The sequence below is a fragment of the Bubalus kerabau genome, chromosome 3 (assembly GCF_029407905.1).
Source record: "Bubalus kerabau isolate K-KA32 ecotype Philippines breed swamp buffalo chromosome 3, PCC_UOA_SB_1v2, whole genome shotgun sequence".
NCBI lineage: Eukaryota > Metazoa > Chordata > Mammalia > Artiodactyla > Bovidae > Bubalus > Bubalus kerabau.
The window spans coordinates 29,955,197-29,976,514 of NC_073626.1; the positions used below are offsets into that span (position 1 = coordinate 29,955,197).

The window sequence follows — 21,318 nt, forward strand, 5'->3', positions numbered from 1 at the left end:
CTGTCAGCGGGCTGCTGTCAATCTACACCGTATTTTCTTCAAACCAGCATTTACAGCAATCTGATTAGGGAGCACAGTTTTCCCCAGTGGATGGGTGTCTTCACCAGTCTTGCCCCTTTTTCTTCTTGCAGCGTCACTGGAGTGCCTTGAGCTTATAGCCTAATTCCACACGCAGCACAGCCCCTCTGCCTTATCAGCCTCCCACAGCCCGGGAAGCCTCAGTGTGCCTCTGTCTTTTGCCACAAACATGAGGTTCAAGTTCCCTCTCATGGCCATTGGCCTGGAAGTTGTCATGATTGTTTTATTTGCATTATTTGTTCAGTATGAAACGAGTGTGAACACTTCCAAGAATCCCAACAGGACCGAGTCAGCTGCCATGGACGTGGACAAAACCATGGAATCGTATCCCTGTGAGTGAGCCGTGCTTCTTATTGTACTTTTTTGGGTTCTCAGAATGGGAGGTCTGTGGATATTGTAACCTGTAGCGCTCTACATTGGAGCCCCTTGTAGAATTATGTGACAGTTCTGAGTGCTCAGGGTATATAAGTTTATGCTGGGACATTTGGTCTCTGCAGTTCATGTGTTTGGATAGAATCCATATGTGTGAAACTATCAGAACAAGAAGCTGAGAACTGAATTAATTGATCGATTTTTGACCTTCTTTTTCTTTTTTTAATTAAAAAAATGTTTTACTGGAGTATAGTTGCTTTGGAGAAGGAAATGGCAACCCACTCCAGTGTTCTTGCCTGGAGAATCCCAGGGACGGGGGAGCCTGGTGGGCTGCCATCTATGGGGTTGCACAGAGTCAGACACGACTGAAGCGACTTGGCGGCAGCAGCAGCAGCATAGTTGCTTTACAATATTGTATTAGTTTCTGTCGTGAGGCAAAGTGAATCAGTTACATGTATACATATGTCCCCTCTTTTCTAGATTTCCTTCCCATTTAGGTAAATGACCTTGCCTTTTTTTTGATTACTAGTTCTGCAAGGTATAAAAATATCCCTCCCCTACTGAAAAAAAAGACTTAAGAGTTAACTTTGGAGGAGAAACAAAATGTAATGGGGAAAGGGAACCTGGATTTCATGTGAGAGCCCTAAGGTATAAGAAGGGATATTGAGGATGATACAGGATATAAATGATACTGTTGTTGTTCAGTCACTAAGTCATGACCAACTCTTTTGTGACCCCATGGACCACAACTCGCCAGGCTCCTCTGTCCATGGGGTTTCCTAGGCAAGAATACTGGAGTGGGTTGCCATTTCCTTCTCCAGGGTATTTTCCTACCGGAGGGATGGAACCCACGTCTCCTGCATTGGCAGGCAGATTCTTTACCTCTGAGCCACCAGGGAAGCCCTGGAAATTCTGTACTGAGGGTTTTATAATATTCTGAAAGGAAGACTGTTCCTCTGAGACGAGAATAGAATTGTGAGCACCCAACATAGTTTAAAAGCAGAACCCTTCCCTGGGAATGGCGACTGAAAGAAAGAAAGGATTTAATTTCAAGTTTGGAAGAACAGGTTACGAAATATTTAGTATAACAATAATAATTACCATTTACTGACTGCCTATGATGAGCCAGGCATACTCCTCACCTTGTTAACCAGGGGGGGAGGAAGTAACATAATCCTCTTCTATAGATTGTTTTTTTAGTGAGGTATAAATAATTTATTATTTATTAAATGTTAAATTGTATTAAATTATTCTAATAGCAATATTTATTATAGTTCTACAGCCTATCTCTAAGCTTTTCAAAAACAATGTGACATTTGTTCTTTTATTTCTACATTTTTTGAGGGAACATATATAATGGGGAGTATTCTCGAGTAGAAATTATGACCTAGAGTTGCTGAGTCAAAATGCACCATCTCAAGTAAAGGACATGGTTAGGGCTGTAAGTCAGAGGCTCTGGGTCCACATCTAGTTCTCTTTACAGAGATATCCGAAAGGATTCGGGATGCAAGAATTTTACAATTTGCAAGTTCAAGAACACCAAAACAGAAAAGAATTCTGTTCAACTCTGTGTGCTTTTGTTCATTTCATTTCATCATCTATTCTTCTGGCTCTAACTTGAAAGTATTGCTCACAGGATTTTCTGTTATATCAGCTATATCATACATGAAAACAAGAGAGGAATCAAAAAAGAATGATGTCAAGGGTAGAGTGCTTTTTCATTTTACAGAGGAAACATCAAGTCATAGTTGTCAATAATAATAATAATTAACAATCAATGTACTTTGAAACAGCCAACACACACACACACACACTCACACACACACACACCCCACAACCTCTTCCTCACCGTAAGGGCAGGAGGGCTGGGACACAGGCAGGGGCCAGGATAAAGGAGGGAAGATTCAAGCAATAGAGGCCCCTGGGGGCCCAGAAGAAAGGCAGTAACCAGAAGACAAAGTGACATTTTACATGGAAAACCTTCTTCTTGCATTCAAAGTGCTCTCCACAGCCCAGTCTATATACAATTCAAAGTTCTCCTTTCTAACAGGTCCACAGATACAGAGAACAGGCTTGTGGTTGCCGAGCAGGAAGAGGGGTCGGGGAGGGATAGCCTGGGAGTTTGGGATTAGCAGGTGCAAACTATTATATATAGAATGGGCAAAGTCCTAGTCGTCTAGCACAGGGAAGTATATTCACTACCCTGTAATAAATCATAAAGCAAAAGGGAAAAGAGTTCTCTCTTCAGTAAGGTGGCTCTCAAGATGTAAAATTCCACCTAGTGATAATCTTCCAGTTCAGCTACCTTCTCACTGGTTAAAATACTTTGTAGAACAACCCTAGAAACGACATGATTTTACTGATTATATGTATATATTTTTCCCCACATTTCAAAATGACCTATATACACCAAACTTATGTAACAGCATAAGTCACTGGAGAGAAGTTTATGAAACATTCACTAATTAAGAAGCAAAATTCAAGTCAACAAATATTTGAGAGTGCCTGCCTAGCACCATTGGAGAAGACAATGGCACCCCACTCCAGTACTCTTGCCTGGAAATCCCATGGATGGAGGAGCCTGGTGGGCTGCAGTCCATGGGGTCGCTAAGAGTTGGACACAACTGAGCAACTTCACTTTCAGTTTTCACTTTCATGCACCAGAGAAGGAAATGGCAACCCACTCCAGTGTTCTTGCCTGGAGAATCCCAGGGTAGGGGGAGCCTGGTGGGCTACCGTCTATGGGGTCGCACAGAGTCGAACATGACTGAAGCGACTTAGCAGCAGCAGCAGCAGCCTAGCACCATGCACTGTGCCAAGCGCAGGGATTCAAGACAGAAAAGGCTCAGTTCCCATCTAAGAAGCTTACAGTACATTACAAGAGTTCTCAATTGCAGTATGCTGAAGGTCATGAATTTTTCACAAATAAATCAGGGTGTTAGTCACTATGCTGTGTCTGACTCTTCTGTGACTGTAGCCCAGCAGGCTCCTCTGTCCATGGGATTCTCCAGGCAAGAATGCTAGAGAGGGTTGCCATGCCTTTCTCCAAAGGATCTTCCTAACCCAGGGCTCGAACCCAGGTCTCCAGCATTGCAGGCAGATTCTTTGCCATCTGAGCCACCAGGGAAGCTCTAAAAATAAATCAAGTGGGATATTAATTTGTATTTGAAACAAATTCAATTGAATATAAGTTTATTCATCCCTCTCACTTACTGCATTCAGCTGTGCAATGCCGAGAAAGGGGAGAGGTCACAGAGACCTGGCCTCTGAACCCATCCCAGGGCACAACCACAGAAGTGGGTGGCACACCCGACGTCACATGGCACGTAATGACGGACCCCAGGGAAACTAGCTCGACTCCATGGTTTCAGCTTTCATGGCACCCAGCAAAGAGTTGACCACTTTGTTGAGGCCAATAATTTGACAAGAAATGAGGACTGACTATGGCTGAGGCTCAGTGTAAAGAATCCACCTGCCAAAGCAGGAGATGCAGGAGACACAGGTTCAACACCTGGAGTGGGAAGTCCCCTGGAGGAGGGAATGACAACCCGCTCAGTGTTCTTGTCTGGAAAAAGCCATGGACAGAGGAGTCTGGTGGGCTAGAGTCCATGGAATCGCAAAGAGTTGGACGCGACTGAGCGCACAGGCACACGACTATGAACTAATCCTTGTTAACACACAGAAAGACTAGAGAAAAGTAGAATTTAAGAAGAAGGCTCTTTAAAGACTATTAGAAATTCTACAAACACAAGGTGTTTAAGGCTCATGGGACATTAAAACCACATCAATGAATTCTTCATCCTCTGTTAAACATTAGAATCCATTAGCCTATCTTGTCACTCTGAGTGGATCGTTTGTCCATGTGTGACCTTGTTACATTGTACATTGATCACACTTGAAGAAGTACGGAAGATACAGCAACAGATTAGTACAATGATTTATTTTTAAAATCTCCATTTAAGAAGGTCCCTATATTTATTCAGATTTCATTTATTTATTTACTCATGTTTGGCCACGGCAAGGCTTGCAGGATCTTAGTTCCCAGCCAGGGACTGAATCCAGGTCACAGCAGTGAGAGTGTCGAGTTCTAGCCACTGGACTGCCAGAGAATTCCTCCTTCAGTTCATTTATTACAAGAGATTCAGCAATCTAGATATATGTTATAGGCGAAGGGTTACTAAAAGTGCCAGAAGACAATTCCTAGGAAATTCCTAGGAAATTATTTGCTTCTATTCTAAATGATACCCGAAATTGTTACAATAACTGAGTTAACATGGTGTGTTTTATAATCTAACAATAAGATGCTGGCCTCTGGTATGCTGCCTCTGAGTTGAACAATTTTGTTTATGTGAAAGAACTGGAAGCAGTGAGTAGAAATAGAACTGAAATCTTGGCTTCTAACTACCTTCTCCACTGAGAGGCTCATTCCAGGTCAGGGCAAAGAAAGCACAAGGTAAACCAAGTAGGTATACACTAACAGGGATGTGTCAGGAGAACACAGGATCCTACGTGAAAGAACACCAATTAGCTGAATTGGGGGGCAATGGCACCCCACTCCAGTACTCTTGCCTGGAAAATCCCATGGATGGAGGAGCCTGGTAGGCTGCAGTCCATGGGGTCGCTAAGAGTCGGACACGGCTGAGCGACTTCCCTTTCACTTTTCACTTTCCTACATTAGAGAAGGAAATGGCAACCCACTCCAGTGTTCTTGCCTGGAGAATCCCAAGGACAGCAGAGCCTGGTGGGCTGCCATCTATGGGGTCACATAGAGTCGGACACGACTGAAGCGACTTAGCAGCAGCAGAGGATTAAGAATAAGAATAGTGTGATGATGATAGATTATAACACACTGAAACAAAGGAAAAAGGCTTCACTGAGTCCATAGAAATATACCCTAAAGCAGGGTAAGGGGATCAGATTGGAGTTCTTTATATACAAATCCAACTAATTAATACAAAAGAAATAATAGATACAAAAATTATAATTTTGAAATTAAAAAATGTAACAATTGACTCTAGCAAGGTTCACAAATGACTGCTAAAATTATTAGGTAAAAAGTGATTGGGCAACTCAGGATGAAAGGTATATCCACAGGGAGCGATCTGGCAGAACAGTCTTAAGCAAGTGGTCTGATGTATCATCACCAGTAGTAAGACAAACAAATTATGTGCTACCTGGTATGATGAAATGGCAATTGCACGACACCATCTGTATTCATAGTCTTGCCAAAAATATATAGTCTGATTCTAATTTTGGTGAAATAAACAAATGCAAACTGTGGTACATTCCATATTAAAGGCAAATCAATACCACCAGTAAAAAGCATGGTGTGAAGTGAAGTGAAAGTCACTCAGTCATGTCTGACTGCAACCCCATGGACTATATAGCCCATGGAATTCTCCAGGCCAGAATACTGGATTGGGTAGCCTTTTGCTTCTCCAGGGGATCTTCCCAACCCAGGGATTGAAACCAGGTCTCCCTCATTGCAGGCGGATTCTTTACCAGTTGAGCCACAGGGGAAACCCAAAAAAGCATGGTGAGAGACTCTAAATTAAGAGTCTAAAGACATGTAATAAGGGCTTCTCAGGTGACTCAGTGGTGAAGAATCCACCTGCCAGTGTAGGAGATGCAGGAGACACAGGTTCGATCCCTAGATTGGGAAGATCCCCTGGAAGACGAAACGGCAACCCACTCCAGTATTGCTGGGATAATCCCATGGACAGAGGAGCCTGGAGGGCTACAGTCCATGGGGTCACAAGAGTTGAGCGACTGAGCATGCATACAAAGACACATAACAAACAAAATATATGAAACTTGAGTAGATAAAGGGGGTCAAAAATCCTATAAAAGGACAATTGGAAAACAGTCAAATAAATTCAAATAAAGATTCTAAATCGGATGTTACTGTATCCATGTTATATTTTTAGATGTGAGGATAATACTGTGGTTATTTAAAACAATGCTCTTTGCTTTGGAGATTCACACTGAAGTAGTTTAGGGAAAAATGTCATACTTTTCAATGGTTTGACAGATATATCTGGAAAGAAAGAACAAATACAGAAAATATTAGCAACTAATAAGTCTAGGGAAATAGTACATAGCTCTTCATTGTACTATTTTTTCCAAATATTTGAAATATATAACAACAGAATATGTGAAAGTAGGGGAGGAAAGATACCACTACTGGGATACTACTTTCAGAAAAGATAAGTTCAGGACGAATCCCAGATGGTTCAAAAGATTGGAACTCATGAAGAACCAATCGCTATCTGCATGCAAACAGCTTGCCAGCCCTCAGTCATTAAAAAACAAACAAACCAAACCAAACCAGCCAACCAGCTTCTAATTCGAGAGTGAGTTGAACAGTTTTAACTACCTGATCCAGAAGAATCTTTTCTCTGAATAAGGGCCCTAGAATCCCAAAGAGGCAAATTCTCAGCAGCCCTCACGTGTGAGTCCTTTATTCCTGCATAAACTAGGCATCTCCGGAAAAGCTGCAGTTGCCAGACTTTCTGCTGTGTCTCCAAGAAACAAGCCATTTAGAGATTCCTACCTTAACGTTTGCACTCACTTTCCCCTGGAAGCATGCCTTACCAGCAGTACTCGTTCAACAGTCTGTCTGAATAAATGGTAAACGGGCACAGACAAGCACATAAACACATGAACTAAAACCAGAGGGGCACACACAGTGTTACAGCTGTGCCCAGCGGCACTGTGCAGAGCGCCTGGTCCTTGAAAGTCATCCGGAAGTAGGCCAGGTAAAGAAGCGTTGCAGGTGGAGGAATTCCCTAGAGGTCCAGTGGTTAGAACTCAGTGCTCTCACTGCTAGGGCCCCAGGTTCAATCCCTGGTCAGGGAACTAAGATCCTACAAGCCACACAGAGTGCCCCCCAACCCAAAAAAAAGTCGGGTGTGGGGAGGAGCGGACATTCTAGGCAGCAGGCATGTACAGGAGGTAGAGAGGAAAGAAGGCTCTGTTTCATTTTGTTTGTGGTTGGTGGTGGAAGAGGAGAGTTGAAATCATCAATTACATTTTAAAGTTATCAGGGCTGTCAAAGATATCCTGGTCCAAGCTAAATGTGATAGTAAAATACAGAATAAAATTACCAGACATTGCCAAATTTACTTTAGAGGCTAAAATTGCCTGCTATTGACAGAAACAGACAAATACTATATGACATCACTTATGCGTGGAATCTAAAAAATAATACAAATGAATCTGTATACAAAACAGATACAGACTCACAGACACAGAAAACAAACTTATGGCTACCGAAGGGGAGAGGAATGGACAAATTAAGAGTATGGAATTAACAGATATAAACTGCTTTACCTAAAATAAATAAGCAACAAGGATTTACTATATAGCACAGGGAATCTGACTCAAAATCTTGTAAAAACCTATAATGGAATGTAATCTAAAAAAAAAAGTGAATCACAGTACCTTAAACCTAAAACCAACACAATATTTTAAATCAATTATAATTCAATTTTTAAAAATTGCCAGCTATTGAGAATATCTGATTTAGATGAGACTTGGCAGTCCTTGAAACCTGTCAGAGTACTTCACAGAAATTCCAACCAGTAAAGAAATACCTTTTTCCTTCCATAAAGAATTCCTTTAATGCAGCATAATTGAACTGCGCCATAAAACTGACTTGATGACCCTCTCCCTAGTGCTTACTCACAAATAAATTCCTAGAGCAGGATGAAAGATAATGCATAATCCTTACTGATTATAAACCTTTTTATCCATACCTTTTATACAGAATCATTATCTGTTGAGTCAACTTTGTAAGCTCTCTTTAGCAATTTAAATAATACATGAGGTTCTAGGGGTCTGCCCTGGTGGCTCAGAGGTTAAAGCCTCTACCTGCAATGCGGGAGACCTGGGTTCCATCCCTGGGTCCGGAAGATCCCCTGGAGAAGGAAATGGCAACCCACTCCAGTACTCTTGCCCGGAGAATCCCATGGACGGAGGAGCCTAGTGGGCAACAGTCCACCGGGTCGCAGAGTCGGACACGACTGAGCGACTTCACTTTCTTGAGGTTCTTAGGCCCCCTTGTGGCGAAAAGCAGTAACAAGCATGAGATTACAGGAGAAAAAAAATCGGAGCACCGTCAACGCAGAACATCCCTCCCTCCTACAGCATGTCTGGTTTTCCATCAGCTGTAAGAGCTACTCTGGGGACAACTAGGGAAATCTGAACATGACGTGCTAGATTATAATTATAAATTGTGATTATTCTGCCAGGAATGATGATGGTGTTGTGATTGTGTAGAAAAATGTCCTTAAATTTTTAGGGATACATAAGTATTTAGGAGTGAAATGTCATGTCTGTTATTTACTTCAAAATATTTCAAGAAAAAATAGGGGATGAAGCATGTACATAGCAAAATGTTAACAACTGTTAAATCTAGGTGATAGATATATTTGTGTCCATTATACAAGTCTACTTTTCTGTAGGTATGAAAAATTTGTATAAGAAAAATTAAAAATAAAGGGGGGAAATGTCTGATTTACCACCAAAGGAGGAAGAGGATGGAATCTGAAGAATTATTCCTCCTAGTGTGAGACATTAAAAATTGGCTAAGCCAATTTTTAAATTAGTTGGTTACTCCATATTTTTAAATCAGCAGACTATAGGAGGAAAAAGAGCACTCTAGGGGGAAAAAAGGAAAAAAAATTTAGAAAAGTAGCTTGAAGTAATGAAAAAACCCAGTGAAGTCAGTAGACTGGGTTTTTACTCTTATTTTAGCTTTGTGAGTATAACTAAATTATCTAATTTCCCTGGATCTTAGAGTCTGATCTAAAAACAAAGTAAAATGAACAACAAAGACCTATTGTACAGCACAAGGAACCCTTATAATAACCTATGGTGGGAGCACATCTGAAAAATAATATAGATAGACAGGTATGAATTACTTTGTTATATGTACATTTGAAATTAACACAATATTATAAATCAACTATGCATCAATAAAATAAATATCAGCAAAGGAAGTTGTAGAGCTAGGAGAGACGTTAGACTTCATCAAATCCAAACTGTTCTTTAAAAGAGGAGAAAACTGAGTTTCAGAAAGGTCTAATAAAATCATAGCAAGTCAGTAAGTCAGGCATATTCTCTGAGCTCCACTCCAACTATGACCTAAATCAAATGTTTACATTAAAAAGTGGTAAAAACAATTTATAAAGAAAAAAAATATATATATATATAGTCACCTATATTTCCAAAGCCAAACAATTTGACAGTTGCCTGTTGATAAGTCAGGTAAAATCCCAATTCATTAGTTTTCTGGGTGGATAGGCAATGAGATGAGGGTGGGCATTCAGAATGTGGGTATAAGTCAAATTGTTGCCAGTATACATTATCTCACTAGGAAAAAAAGACTGCATCATTCTCCTCTCTGAGACCTCCTTCAAAGCTGCTAAGGAAAGAGAATCTTCAGAAATTTATTTTTTCCCTTCTCACCCTCCTCATACTGACTCTCTTGGGAGGTGGAGCCAATGAACAATAAAATGATCAAAAGACTCACTGCCTGGATGGGGTCGAAAAAAGGCTGATGCTGTGTGTGCCTGAATTAGGAAGTTTGGGTCTGGTTTTCTCATTGTCTTTATTCTTAACATTTGCTGGACTCATGCACAAATGAGACTAGCTTCTAGACCACCAAAAGACCCTTGTGATTCAATACATGATGCCAACCTCTGCCTGTCCTGGGATCTGTCATAGAATAAGACTGTAGGGTGAGTTCCCACACTTCCAACCAGCCCTTTTCAAATACTGGGAATCCTTGGAAACACAGCATCTTCATCCACTTCCAGGTGTATGATCACTGCTACAGATTAGTGCATCGGATTTAACTTGCAAAGTTTGAAAAAAATGTGATATACAAGTTATGTCGGAAGGAAAGTCAGGAAAGCTCTACAGAGACAAGGGGAGCCCCCAGGAAGGTGCTATAGACTCTAAGAGCAACATTAGCCTGAAGGAAGTTTACTGGGGCATGTCTTATGATCAATACCTGCAGCAGAAGGGTTTGGGCAGAGAGAGAAAGCCTCAGGTGACCATAGGAAACTCTGAGACTGGGATTGTCTAGCTTCAAGTGGCTCTTTTCCCAAGGCGAGGGGATGCTGTTGTGAACCAGTCATTGGGTTCAGGTGACCCAAGGGAAGGGCTGTGACTGGACAAGAGCGTTTCTCAGAGAGAAGTGAGAGCTATCACTCGACAGCACTCCCTACAGCCCCAGAAAATGTGGAATAGAGCCTTTTCAGTAGGCTTGCAAATGAGACCGCCAAAATGCCCTGAGGAGAAGTGACTTGCCCAAGGTGATTTGCCCAAGGTCACACGATCACATGACACTGTTGGGGGAACCTCAGCCTCCATCTGCAGAACTAAGTCAAGAATTTGTTCCTTGAGAGGATACAGCCTTCCTTCCATTGGTTTAGAAAGTGCAAACAAAGACATCAACCCATATGACTTAAATAATGATCTGTTAAGATTTCCATTTGAGACATAAAGATACCATCTCAATCATTTAGTCAATAGTGCCTCATTCTTTATATGCAGGCTTTTGTGACAGATTCGGGGGTCAAAAGATGAGAAAGCCCTAAACCCTTCAACCAGGAAACTCACAAGCTAGTGCAGGTAATGGACCCCTCATCAAATAACTATTACAGTATGATACGTGGTAAATAAATGGTAATCCAATGTAACAACTGCTAAAGCTGAGGTTTGGGGAAAACTGGAAAAAATATTAATTTTCCCTGGGAGTACTTGGAAAATCTGCAAGAACAGGTGATTCTGGTACTGTATTTAGCAAAGGTGTCCTCGCGTGAAAAGTAACAGAAAACTCTTCAAGGAAAGGATGAAAGACATATTGGTATGATAGTGCATAGTCTTCTCAGAAAAGGCTCAATCACTTGCCCAAGGTCTCCTCGCGGGTAAGTAGCCACGCTGGCACTGCAACCCAGCCTTTGGCTGTGCAGTTAACTTTCCTTTTGTAGTGTTTTCTGAAAAAGATGCAGCACTTAGTAAATGGAATATACTATGATGTCACACTTTCTCAGTGCTCCCCTTATGCAGATTTCTTTTTCTTTCTCCTCTTTTGCAGACTTCCAAGATGTGCACATTATGGTATTCGCTGGGTTCGGCTTCCTCATGACCTTCTTGCGGAAATATGGCTTCAGTGGTGTGGGCATCAACCTACTTATAGCTGCTCTGGGACTCCAATGGGGCACTATTATACAGGGGATCATTCGTAGCCACGGACAGAAATTCCTAATAGAAATGAAAAAGTGAGCACCCATTACTTTCCATTCATTGTGTTTTCAGAGCAGTTGTTTCTCTTCTTAGTCTCCTAAAAGTCAGCCTCTGAACTAGCTTGCAGATTGTCTCCCTTCCATGAAACAAAGATCATTGGGATCCAAGGATCTAAATCAATGCCTTGCTCAACTGAACTGGGCCATATATTCATGTCTATATGCTCTCTGATTTGCCCTTAAGGGTATAAGAAATCCCCTTCCATAAAATTATTATTCCTTTCATTTTAGCTAGAAAGGGCAAAAATCCTTCTTTAGTAATTTTTCTGAGACTATTTTTGACATGTAAAGGCTCTAGAAGGTAATTCATTTATCAGATCAACAGAAATAAGGTAAAACCCTAAAAGAAGTAAAGAACAGGTAGGCTAAAGGAAATGTGAGAGTAACTAAAGATTGCATGGTGAATGGAGGTGGAGGTGGGCAAGGAAGTGGGAGAGGATAAAAGTAGGTCTGGAAGAAGCACCTGATGGGAGGGAACAGATGGGGAGAGGGGGCTTGAACTCTGGACAAGGGGATGCTATATTCATTACAACTCACATATTTGAGTTGCGCATTGTTTTTCAACGTCTTCTTTCTTCTTCCCTCAGCATGATACACGCAGACTTCAGTACAGTCACAGTTCTGATTTCTTTTGGAGCTGTCCTGGGTAAAACAAGTCCAATCCAGATGCTGATCATGACAATTTTAGAAATTACTGTCTATGCTGCCAATGAATATCTGGTTTTTGAGATATTATGGGTAAGGGTTCAATTGATACTTACCTAGCTTTGAACAGCACAACACACGTTAGATGCCCACCATAAATAAGCAGGGACAAACCTTGGTGGCCGTGACACCATAGCAAGTAATAATCATAGTCATCATTTGAGTAACTATTGTAAACTAGAAATTCTATAAACATTATCTAATTGCATTGACACCACAACAGTGTTAGACAGGTATTATGATGCATTATTATGATTCATTTATAGACAATGAAACTGATGATCACAGATACTAAATGACCAACTTGCCTGAATCTGAATTCAAATCCAGAATTTCCTAGCTCTACAACTCTTTTTATGTAAATACACTTTCTATCAATGACCAATTCCTATTTATATTTCAACTACTAAATGAATTGCCCTTTCAAAGTCTTTTATTAAAGCTTAGATCAAATGTCTTCCCCTCCATGAAAATCTGATTGATTCCCCCAAGGGAAATTGAATATGTCGGGCACTCTCCAGTATTCTATTTATTCTCGTTGTTGTTCAGTCGCTAAGTTGTGTCCATCATTTGGGGACCTCATGGACTACAGCACAGCAGGCTCCTCCATCCTCTACTGCCTTCCAGAGTTTGCTCAAATTTGTGTCCATTTATGCTTCTAGTGAACATGTGACTTGATAACAAATACTTTGGCAAATTTCTAGGTATCGTGTTGGTGATTCAGTTGCAAACGTCTCTTCATAGAGTTTACAGTCTAGTGGGAGAGACAGACATCCAACAAATATTCATAAATTCCACCACCTACCCATAGAATCACAAACACACACAAAATTATTACTATAAATTGCAACACATACTATGAAAAATAAATAGAAGGGCTCTGAGGAAATATACCTAGAAGACCTAATTTAGATTGTGGAATCGAGGAAGTTTTCTTTGAGGAAAGTGACAGCTAAACTGGACCTGAAAGGTATGTAAGAGTTTATCAAGCATGAAAATGTAAATAAATTAACAAATTTGTATCATTTTTCTACTTTCATAAGTACACAGCAATGCCTTGTGTTTGGAACTCTGAACTTGCCCTCTAGAGACAAGAACTGTAGAAAACTGCATTATATCCACTCAGTGTTCTAAAGAGGGACCTAAAATACATTTCTTTAAATGAATCTTGGACCTCAACTGGTTTTCATGTCATCATAGCAGAGTCAATGAATACAAAAGTCATGCTTGTTTTGTATCAGGTGCAATGCATAATATTGCACTAAGAATCTGTCTAACCTGAAAAGGTAACCTGAAATGTATTGAGTGCCCACTAAGAACCTAGCCCTTGAAAAACACAGTCCCATCTAAATCCCACCACAACTGTACTGGCTGGGTAACATTTCTCCATTTCACACAACTGGAGATTCAAAGAAGTAGAAATAATTTGTCTAAAGTCACATCAGAGAAGTACCTGACCTAGGACTGAAAGTCAGTTCTGTGTTGCTCCAATGCCCGTGCCTTTTCTTTTACATGATCCTGTTTTATTCCCCTTTCTCTGACACATTCATTTTCTCTCTTGATCTTTTTTGTTTAACGCATGAAGCAGTCCTTAATGACCTCCCTCCTGTGTTGTGTCACCTCTATTTACATGAATGCTTTCCCCCCTCAGGCCTCTGATACTGGAGAATCGATGACCATCCATGCCTTTGGGGCTTACTTTGGTTTGGCTGTAGCAGGCATCTTGTATCGATCAGGATTGAAAGAAGGACATCCCAATGAAGAGTCTGTATACCACTCGGACTTGTTTGCGATGATTGGTGAGTTGGGATGAAGTTGCCTGATTCTTGTCTATTTGCTCAGACACAAGGGAATGCCTCTCTTTCCCCCTAACTCTTAGACAACAAAGCCTAAAAGTAAAGACAGCATGTCTGTGCCCAAGGTAAACAACTTCCTCTGGACTGTCTTTCATATTCAGAACGATTAATAATATCCGTTTCTGTGATTTACTGCAGGGACTCTTTTCTTATGGATATTTTGGCCTAGCTTTAATTCTGCCACTGCTGGTGAAGCAAAGAAACAGTACAGGGCCATCGTGAACACATACTTCTCTCTCGCTGCCTCTGTGGTCACAGCCTACGCATGTTCCAGCCTTCTCGAGAGCCGAGGCAAGCTCAATATGGTGAGTGCCATGTTAACCCCCATGGAAGTTTGCTAAGCGACCCTGATGGCTGCTCTGATGAGTAACTCATTTCTGCATCACTGCTGAGCTGCCAGAACAAATCACAACACTGTAGACCTTGGAGAATAATCTGAAAATAACATTCCTTTATTTTTCAGATGTGTACTGTGACAAATTAAAAAAACCTTATCAAGCAATTTAGTTTTACAGGGAATATAGTCAGGTTTCCCAGGTGGCTTAGTGGGTAAAGAATCTGCCTGCAATGCAGGAGATGCAGGAGACAAAGTTTCAATCCCCCAGTTGGGAAGATCCCCTGGAGGAGGGCATGGCAACCTGCTCCAGTATTCTTGCCTCGAAGATTCCACGGACAGAGGAGCCTGGCAGGCCACAGTCCATGGGGTTGCAAAGAGTCGGACATGACTGAAGCGACTGACCATGCACACAGGAATATAATCATGCCAAAAATCAAAGATCTGAAACATGTTTCTTTACTGATAGAGCCAACTGTCCCCAAGTTTTCAGAAAATCTTTCTTAGAAACAGCACTTTCTATAAGGGTAGAAAAAGAGTGGGAGAATGCAAGTTGGTTCTATTTTTCTAACAGCAAATATTTCAAAGAAATAACAACTAAATGTACTGAGGGATCCTGAATGGTGGTTTAGTTGCTAAGTCGTGTCAGAGGAGCCTGGCAGGCTACAGTCCATGGGATTCTCCAGGCAAGAATACTGGAGTGGGTTGCCGTTTCCTTCTCCAGGGATCCTGAATAGGATTCTGGAAAAGAAAAGGGTTATTAGTGGCAATATTGGTAAAATTCAAATAAGGTCTTCAATAGTAGTACACCAATGCTAATTTCTTAGTTCTGTGATGACGTAAGATGTTAACATTGGGGGGAACTGGATGTGGTATATATGGAAATCCTCTGCAATACTTTTGCAACTTTTACATGTCTATAATTATTTTGAAATAAAACATTTTTAAAAATCCCCCATAATGGTCTTTTTAGTTTCTTGCCTATGAGCTAAAGAAATGTCAGTGAAGGAATAATCCTCAAATCGGCCACTCTTTCTAAGCTGAGAGAGAAAAAAGATATTGTATCAAAATATTTCTAAACATAGCTAAGAACATGTCTTTTGGTTCTCTACAAATTGTTTCATGAGAAAAATAAATGAAAACAATTAAAAGAAGCAATCATGCATGGCTCAGTGGATCTCTTTCAAAAGTACTGACAACCTTTTTTCCTTTGGCAGAACAACCAGAATATAATTTTTCTGAGGAATTCTGGTAAATGGAAACTGGTTCCTCTTTCCTCCATTCTCAGATGTTCTCAGAACAGTGACACTTGGCAAAAGCTGTTGTCTTTGATGTGTAATATGTACATTTCAATGCCTTTAAATCCTGTCCTTGATTAGTGGAACATCAAGGACTCAGCAAAGCACGCAGCAGCCATAAGCCTGTTTCAGTTCACAGTAACCATAAACGCATTCCAAAGCTGCGTAAAGAGGCCGAACACTGCCAGAATAACTGCTGCATATTCCCACCCTCCCACAACTTCTCTTGATTCTGCCACATCCCTCCCCACCCTAGTCTTACTAACTCCATCTCTCGTGAACAACCAAGGAACCCTATAAGAAAGATACCACAGGTCAACTGCTGGGAAGAAAGGCCTTCTGGAACTACAAAGAGCCTTCTTAAATAAGAATCCATAACCCTTCCAACTGAAGAATGTATGTGGAATCCATTGACCCTGAGATTGCTACAGTCCTTCTAAACTCCAGCTCCTCTTGCTCATATTTCTGTGCTCCACGCAGGTTCACATTCAGAATGCAACTCTGGCTGGAGGAGTGGCTGTGGGCACTTGTGCGGACATGGAGATTCCCCCCTATTATGCTATGATCATTGGGAGCATTGCAGGAGCGGTCTCCGTGTTTGGGTTCAAGTTCCTGACTGTAAGTATTTACAGACACTCTCAGTCAAACTTTGGACATGCCCCATCACCTTCTCATATCCCACCAGCAGAGAAACGCTATGAAAAGTCCTTTCCTAAGCACCTCTCCTTGGAGCACTCAATGTGTCAGTGTTCCTGCGGTTTCTACTCTTTCTTGCCTTCTTTTGTGGATATCGGTTACTTGTAACAATATGACCTGAATGTTAACTACTTGTATTACTTTTCTCAGTTTTTGTTGTGGTTGACATTTGTTGATGATGTTTGCTTTGTGTAATTAAAGACTCTGAGCCCTTTCCAGAGGATTTAAGATCCCACCAGCAGGTAAGAATGAGCAGGACTTAAAATCACTTACCGTCACATCCATCTACCTAAGACTGAAATGAAAAGTTTTGCCACCAGTATATTCAGATTCTTTTATGTAAGTGGGTTTCAGATGTGGATGGGAAACTGGCCTGGAGATAAAAATTTTCCTGCATGTTCATTTACTTTAGTCACAGGGCTCTCTATAGCTAACAAAATAATAAGGCTTCCTCTTTTTACAATTTCAGCCACTTTTCACTACTAAACTGATGATCCATGACACCTGTGGAGTCCATAACCTACATGGCTTACCTGGTGTGATAGGAGGCCTTGCTGGCATCATCACCGTAGCCTTGGAGGAATCTGACTCGTGAGTGAAAGAATGTTTTCCTATTCCCCAAGGTCAAGTGCTGTTTCCTCTCACTCTTGGAGAAACCCAGTGATAAGAGTTTTTTCTTTAGCAATCCAGACCACAGTTTGTAAGTTCTGTTCTTACTGAAGCCAAAGAGACATAACCGAGGGCCAAAGAAACATTTCCCAATTTGCATTTTAATAATCTGAATAGATACACGAGAGTAAGTAGGCTTGATTCTTGCTTAGTGGCCAGATTTGGGGTAGATTTCATGGTTAAGAGTCTAGTCCTTGGGTATACAGATTTAGCAACAATTTAATTTACTCAAGAGGAGTTGAGGGGGCAAACCTTGGAAAGTCCATTCACATGTGTGGGCAAAATTCACACATATCTCACACAGTAGATACAATACTTTGTCCTTGAGTCAAGCCTACTTACTCACATGTGTCTATTCAGATTATAAAAATGCAAATTGGGTTTATTGGCAAACATAGAACAAGGAAAGGTTAATATACTTAGGGGACATTTTTTCCAAATCATGGCAGCCTAACTTTAATAATGCTGTTAATTTTGTCTAATCCAGCATTTTGCAAGTCTATTTTATCATGGAATATTTTTCATCAGAACATCTTTTAATACCTTGTAAAAGATCTTGGTAAATTCTGGTAAAATTAACAGACAGCTTACAAAAGAAGAAAATCAAATGAGTATCATGATGGTGTGATCACTCACCTAGAGCCAGACATCCTGGAACATGAAGTCAAGTGGGCCTTAGAAGGCATCACTATGAACAAAGCTACTGGAGATGATGGAATTCCAGTTGAGCTATTCCAAATCCTGAAAGATGATGCTGTGAAAGTGCTGCACTCAATATGCCGGCAAATTTGGAAAACTCAGCAGTAGCCACAGGACTGGAAAAGGTCAGTTTTCATTCCAATCCCGAACAAAGGCAATGCCAAAGAATGCTTAAACTACCGCACAACTGCACTCACCTCTCGCGCTAGTAAAGTAATGCTCAAAATTCTCCAAGCCAGGCTTCAGCAATACGTGAACCGTGAACTTCCTGATGTTCAAGCTGGTTTTAGAAAAGGCAGAGGAGCCAGAGCTCAAATTGCCAACATCCTCTGGATCACCAAAAAAGCAAGAGAGTTCCAGAAAAACATCTATTTCTGCTTTATTGACTATGCCAAAGCCTTTGACTGTGTGGATCACAATAAACTGTGGAAAATTCTGAAAGAGATGGGAATACCAGACCACCTGACCTGCCTCTTGAGAAACCTATATGCAGGTCAGGAAGCAACAATTAGAACTGGACATGGAACAACAGACTGGTTCCAAATAGGAAAAGGAATACGTCAAGGCTGTATACTGTCATCCTGCTTATTTAACTTTTATGCAGAGTACATCATGAGAAACGCTGGGCTGGAAGAAGCACAAGCTGGAATCAAGATTGCTGGGAGAAATATCAATAACCTTAGATATGCAGATGACACCACTCTTATGGCAGAAAGTAAAGAGGAGCTAAAGAGCCTCTTGATGAAAGTGAAAGAGGAGAATGAAAAGGTTGGCTTAAAGCTCAACATTCAGAAAACTAAAATCATGGCATCTGGTCCCATCACTTCATGGGAAGTAGATGGGGAAACAGTGGAAGCAGTGTCAGACTTTATTTTTCTGGGCTCCAAAATCACTGCAGATGGTGATTGCAGCCATGAAATTAAAAGACGCTTACTCCTTGGAAAAAAAGTAATGACCAACCTAGATAACATATTAAAAAGCAGAGACATTACTTTGCCAACCAAAGTCTGTCTAGTCAAGGTTATGGTTTTTCCAGTGGTCATGTGTGGATGTGAGAGTTGGGCTGTGAAGAAAGCTGAGCGCCAAAGAATTAATGCTTTTGCACTGTGGTGTTGCAGAAGACTCTTGAGAGTCCCTTGGACTGCAAGGAGATCCCACCAGTCCATTCTAAAGGAGATCAGCCCTGTGTGTTCTTTGAAAGGAATGATGCTAAAGCTGAAACTCCAGTACTTTGGCCGCCTCATGCGAAGAGTTGACTCATTGGAAAAGACTCTGATGCTGGGAGGGATTGGGGCAGGAGGAAAAGGGGACTACAGAGAATGAGATGGCTGGATGGCATCACCGACTTGATGGATGTGGGTTTGGGTGAACTCTGGGAGTTGGTGATGGACAGGGAGGCCTGGCGTGCTGCAATTCATGGAGTCGCAAAGAGTTGGACACGACTGAGCGACTGAACTGAACTGAAACCCTTTCTGAGGAAGATATTTTCATCACTTCTGAAGAAAAAGGTGGTTCTTGTATATGTGCTTATAAGAATTTGTGAACATGGACTAAGAGTTTCAAAGAAAATATATGAGATTAAAGAAAAATTGTAGTAACTGTTTGCTGGTATGTCATGCTGCACTCTGGCCAGAAGGTGGCAGGCATGCACACCCTCAGGAGATGCCGTTTTTATTGCCAGGCATGTTGGACAAACAATTCTGTATTTTTTGCCTCCTAGGGCTAAGTCGCTCAGTCAGTTGGCCGCGCTAGGTTCATCCATTGCAACAGCACTTGTTGGAGGGCTAATCACAGGTGAGCATAAAAAATAAACATTTCCCTCTAACTCATGCTGTCAACATAATAGATATTATTAAACATTGGTAAACAAAATTTTTCTACACTTCTGACAGTAATCAGGTAAGCTCCAGGGGATGACTTTATAACAGTATTTTAATTACTAAGCAGGTTGATTTTCCTTTTCAGCCTCATGACATGATTTATTTTCTCCCTGCTTTCACAGGTGCGATTTTAAAGATTCCTTTCTGGGCGCAACCACCTGATGAGGACTGCTACGATGATTCTGTTTACTGGGAGGTACTGTGTAGTGTTCTGAGGATGCATACGATGACTATACTAGGCAGCGTTCTGCCCACCACGTGTCTAGATGTCTGTGTGGCATCCTTATGACAAAATTGGGGAACTCCCTACTTATAGAGAGAAATTGAAACAATGTGCCCAGAAAGATAAAATCAGAAGCTATGATATCTTGCAAAGCGGAAACTAGATGAAGGAAAAACAGACTTTAGTTGACAAGTACCCTTTCACTCCTTTAAGAGCAATAAAAAAAAAAAAAAAGCTCCTCATAAAAATATAGGAATCCTGGGCAGCTGTGTGAGATTTTACATCACATATAAGTAGACCGAGCAGGTGGGACATGCAGGGTTGAAGAATCTTGGTGAGGATACAAGAAGTTCTGTGACTCACGAAACATTAGCTTCTTTCCATCCTCCGGTTTCTACCTCTTCATTTCGTTGACATTTTCTTCCAAATTATTTCCTGCAAAGCCTAAGAGTGACAGACACTTGGATGCGTTCAAATGGGATTTTCAAAGAGAACAGGTTTGCGAAAGAGAATGTAGTCAGGATGGGCGGGATAAATATTTTTGTTCTTTTGTTTCTTCCCAACTCAAACAATTTTTATTCCCAGTTCTTTCTATACTTGAATAGTAACTACAGAAAATATCTTTGTTTCAATACTAACCTGTGATAAGTCCAGTGAAAGAAAGTGTAAAAAGTGCCTTAATCTTTTTTTTTTTTTAAGGTTCCTAAGAGTACAGAATATGACAACCGTTTCCATGAACTTCTCGACCCCCCATTATATCATGGAGCCTAAAAGCCTGTGCCTCAGCTTCTTTTCCCATTATCTAGACTTGAAACAAAATGGCAGCTTCCAATGAGTATATGGAATGGAATGGATAGATCCTGAGCCCCACATATCCAGTGTGAAAACATTTTAACAAAATCTGGAGAGGTCTCTTCACATCAGTGATTCTTTAATTGAAGAAATGTGACTCATACAACAGATGGTCAAATGGATTCTTGCCAGTGGGTGGTTACAGGGTGAATATTCCATGTATTTTCTTGTATTTTTTTCCACATGGAGGAGGATTTACAATGAAACCAGCACTTTCTAATCATGTCAGTTCCTTAATGTACATACTATGTCTTCAATCCCAAAGATTATAACTGAAGCCAATGAAACAACAATTTATGTAAGAAATAAGAAGGAAATGTATGTATGTAAACAGGAATATG

The 21,318-nt window shown here is 40.9% G+C and overlaps 1 protein-coding gene across 1 annotated transcript; it reads left to right on the plus strand.

Moving 5' to 3' along the window:
• Window positions 1-247: 247 nt before the first annotated feature.
• RHAG (Rh associated glycoprotein) lies at window positions 248-20,896 on the plus strand. Its single transcript, XM_055574406.1, has 10 exons — window positions 248-410; window positions 11,558-11,741; window positions 12,353-12,503; window positions 14,122-14,269; window positions 14,465-14,631; window positions 16,439-16,576; window positions 17,124-17,245; window positions 19,743-19,816; window positions 20,025-20,098; window positions 20,825-20,896. The coding sequence occupies exons 1-10, from the start codon at window positions 248-250 to the stop codon at window positions 20,894-20,896; spliced, it is 1,293 nt and encodes a 430-aa protein (XP_055430381.1).
• Window positions 20,897-21,318: the final 422 nt, after the last annotated feature.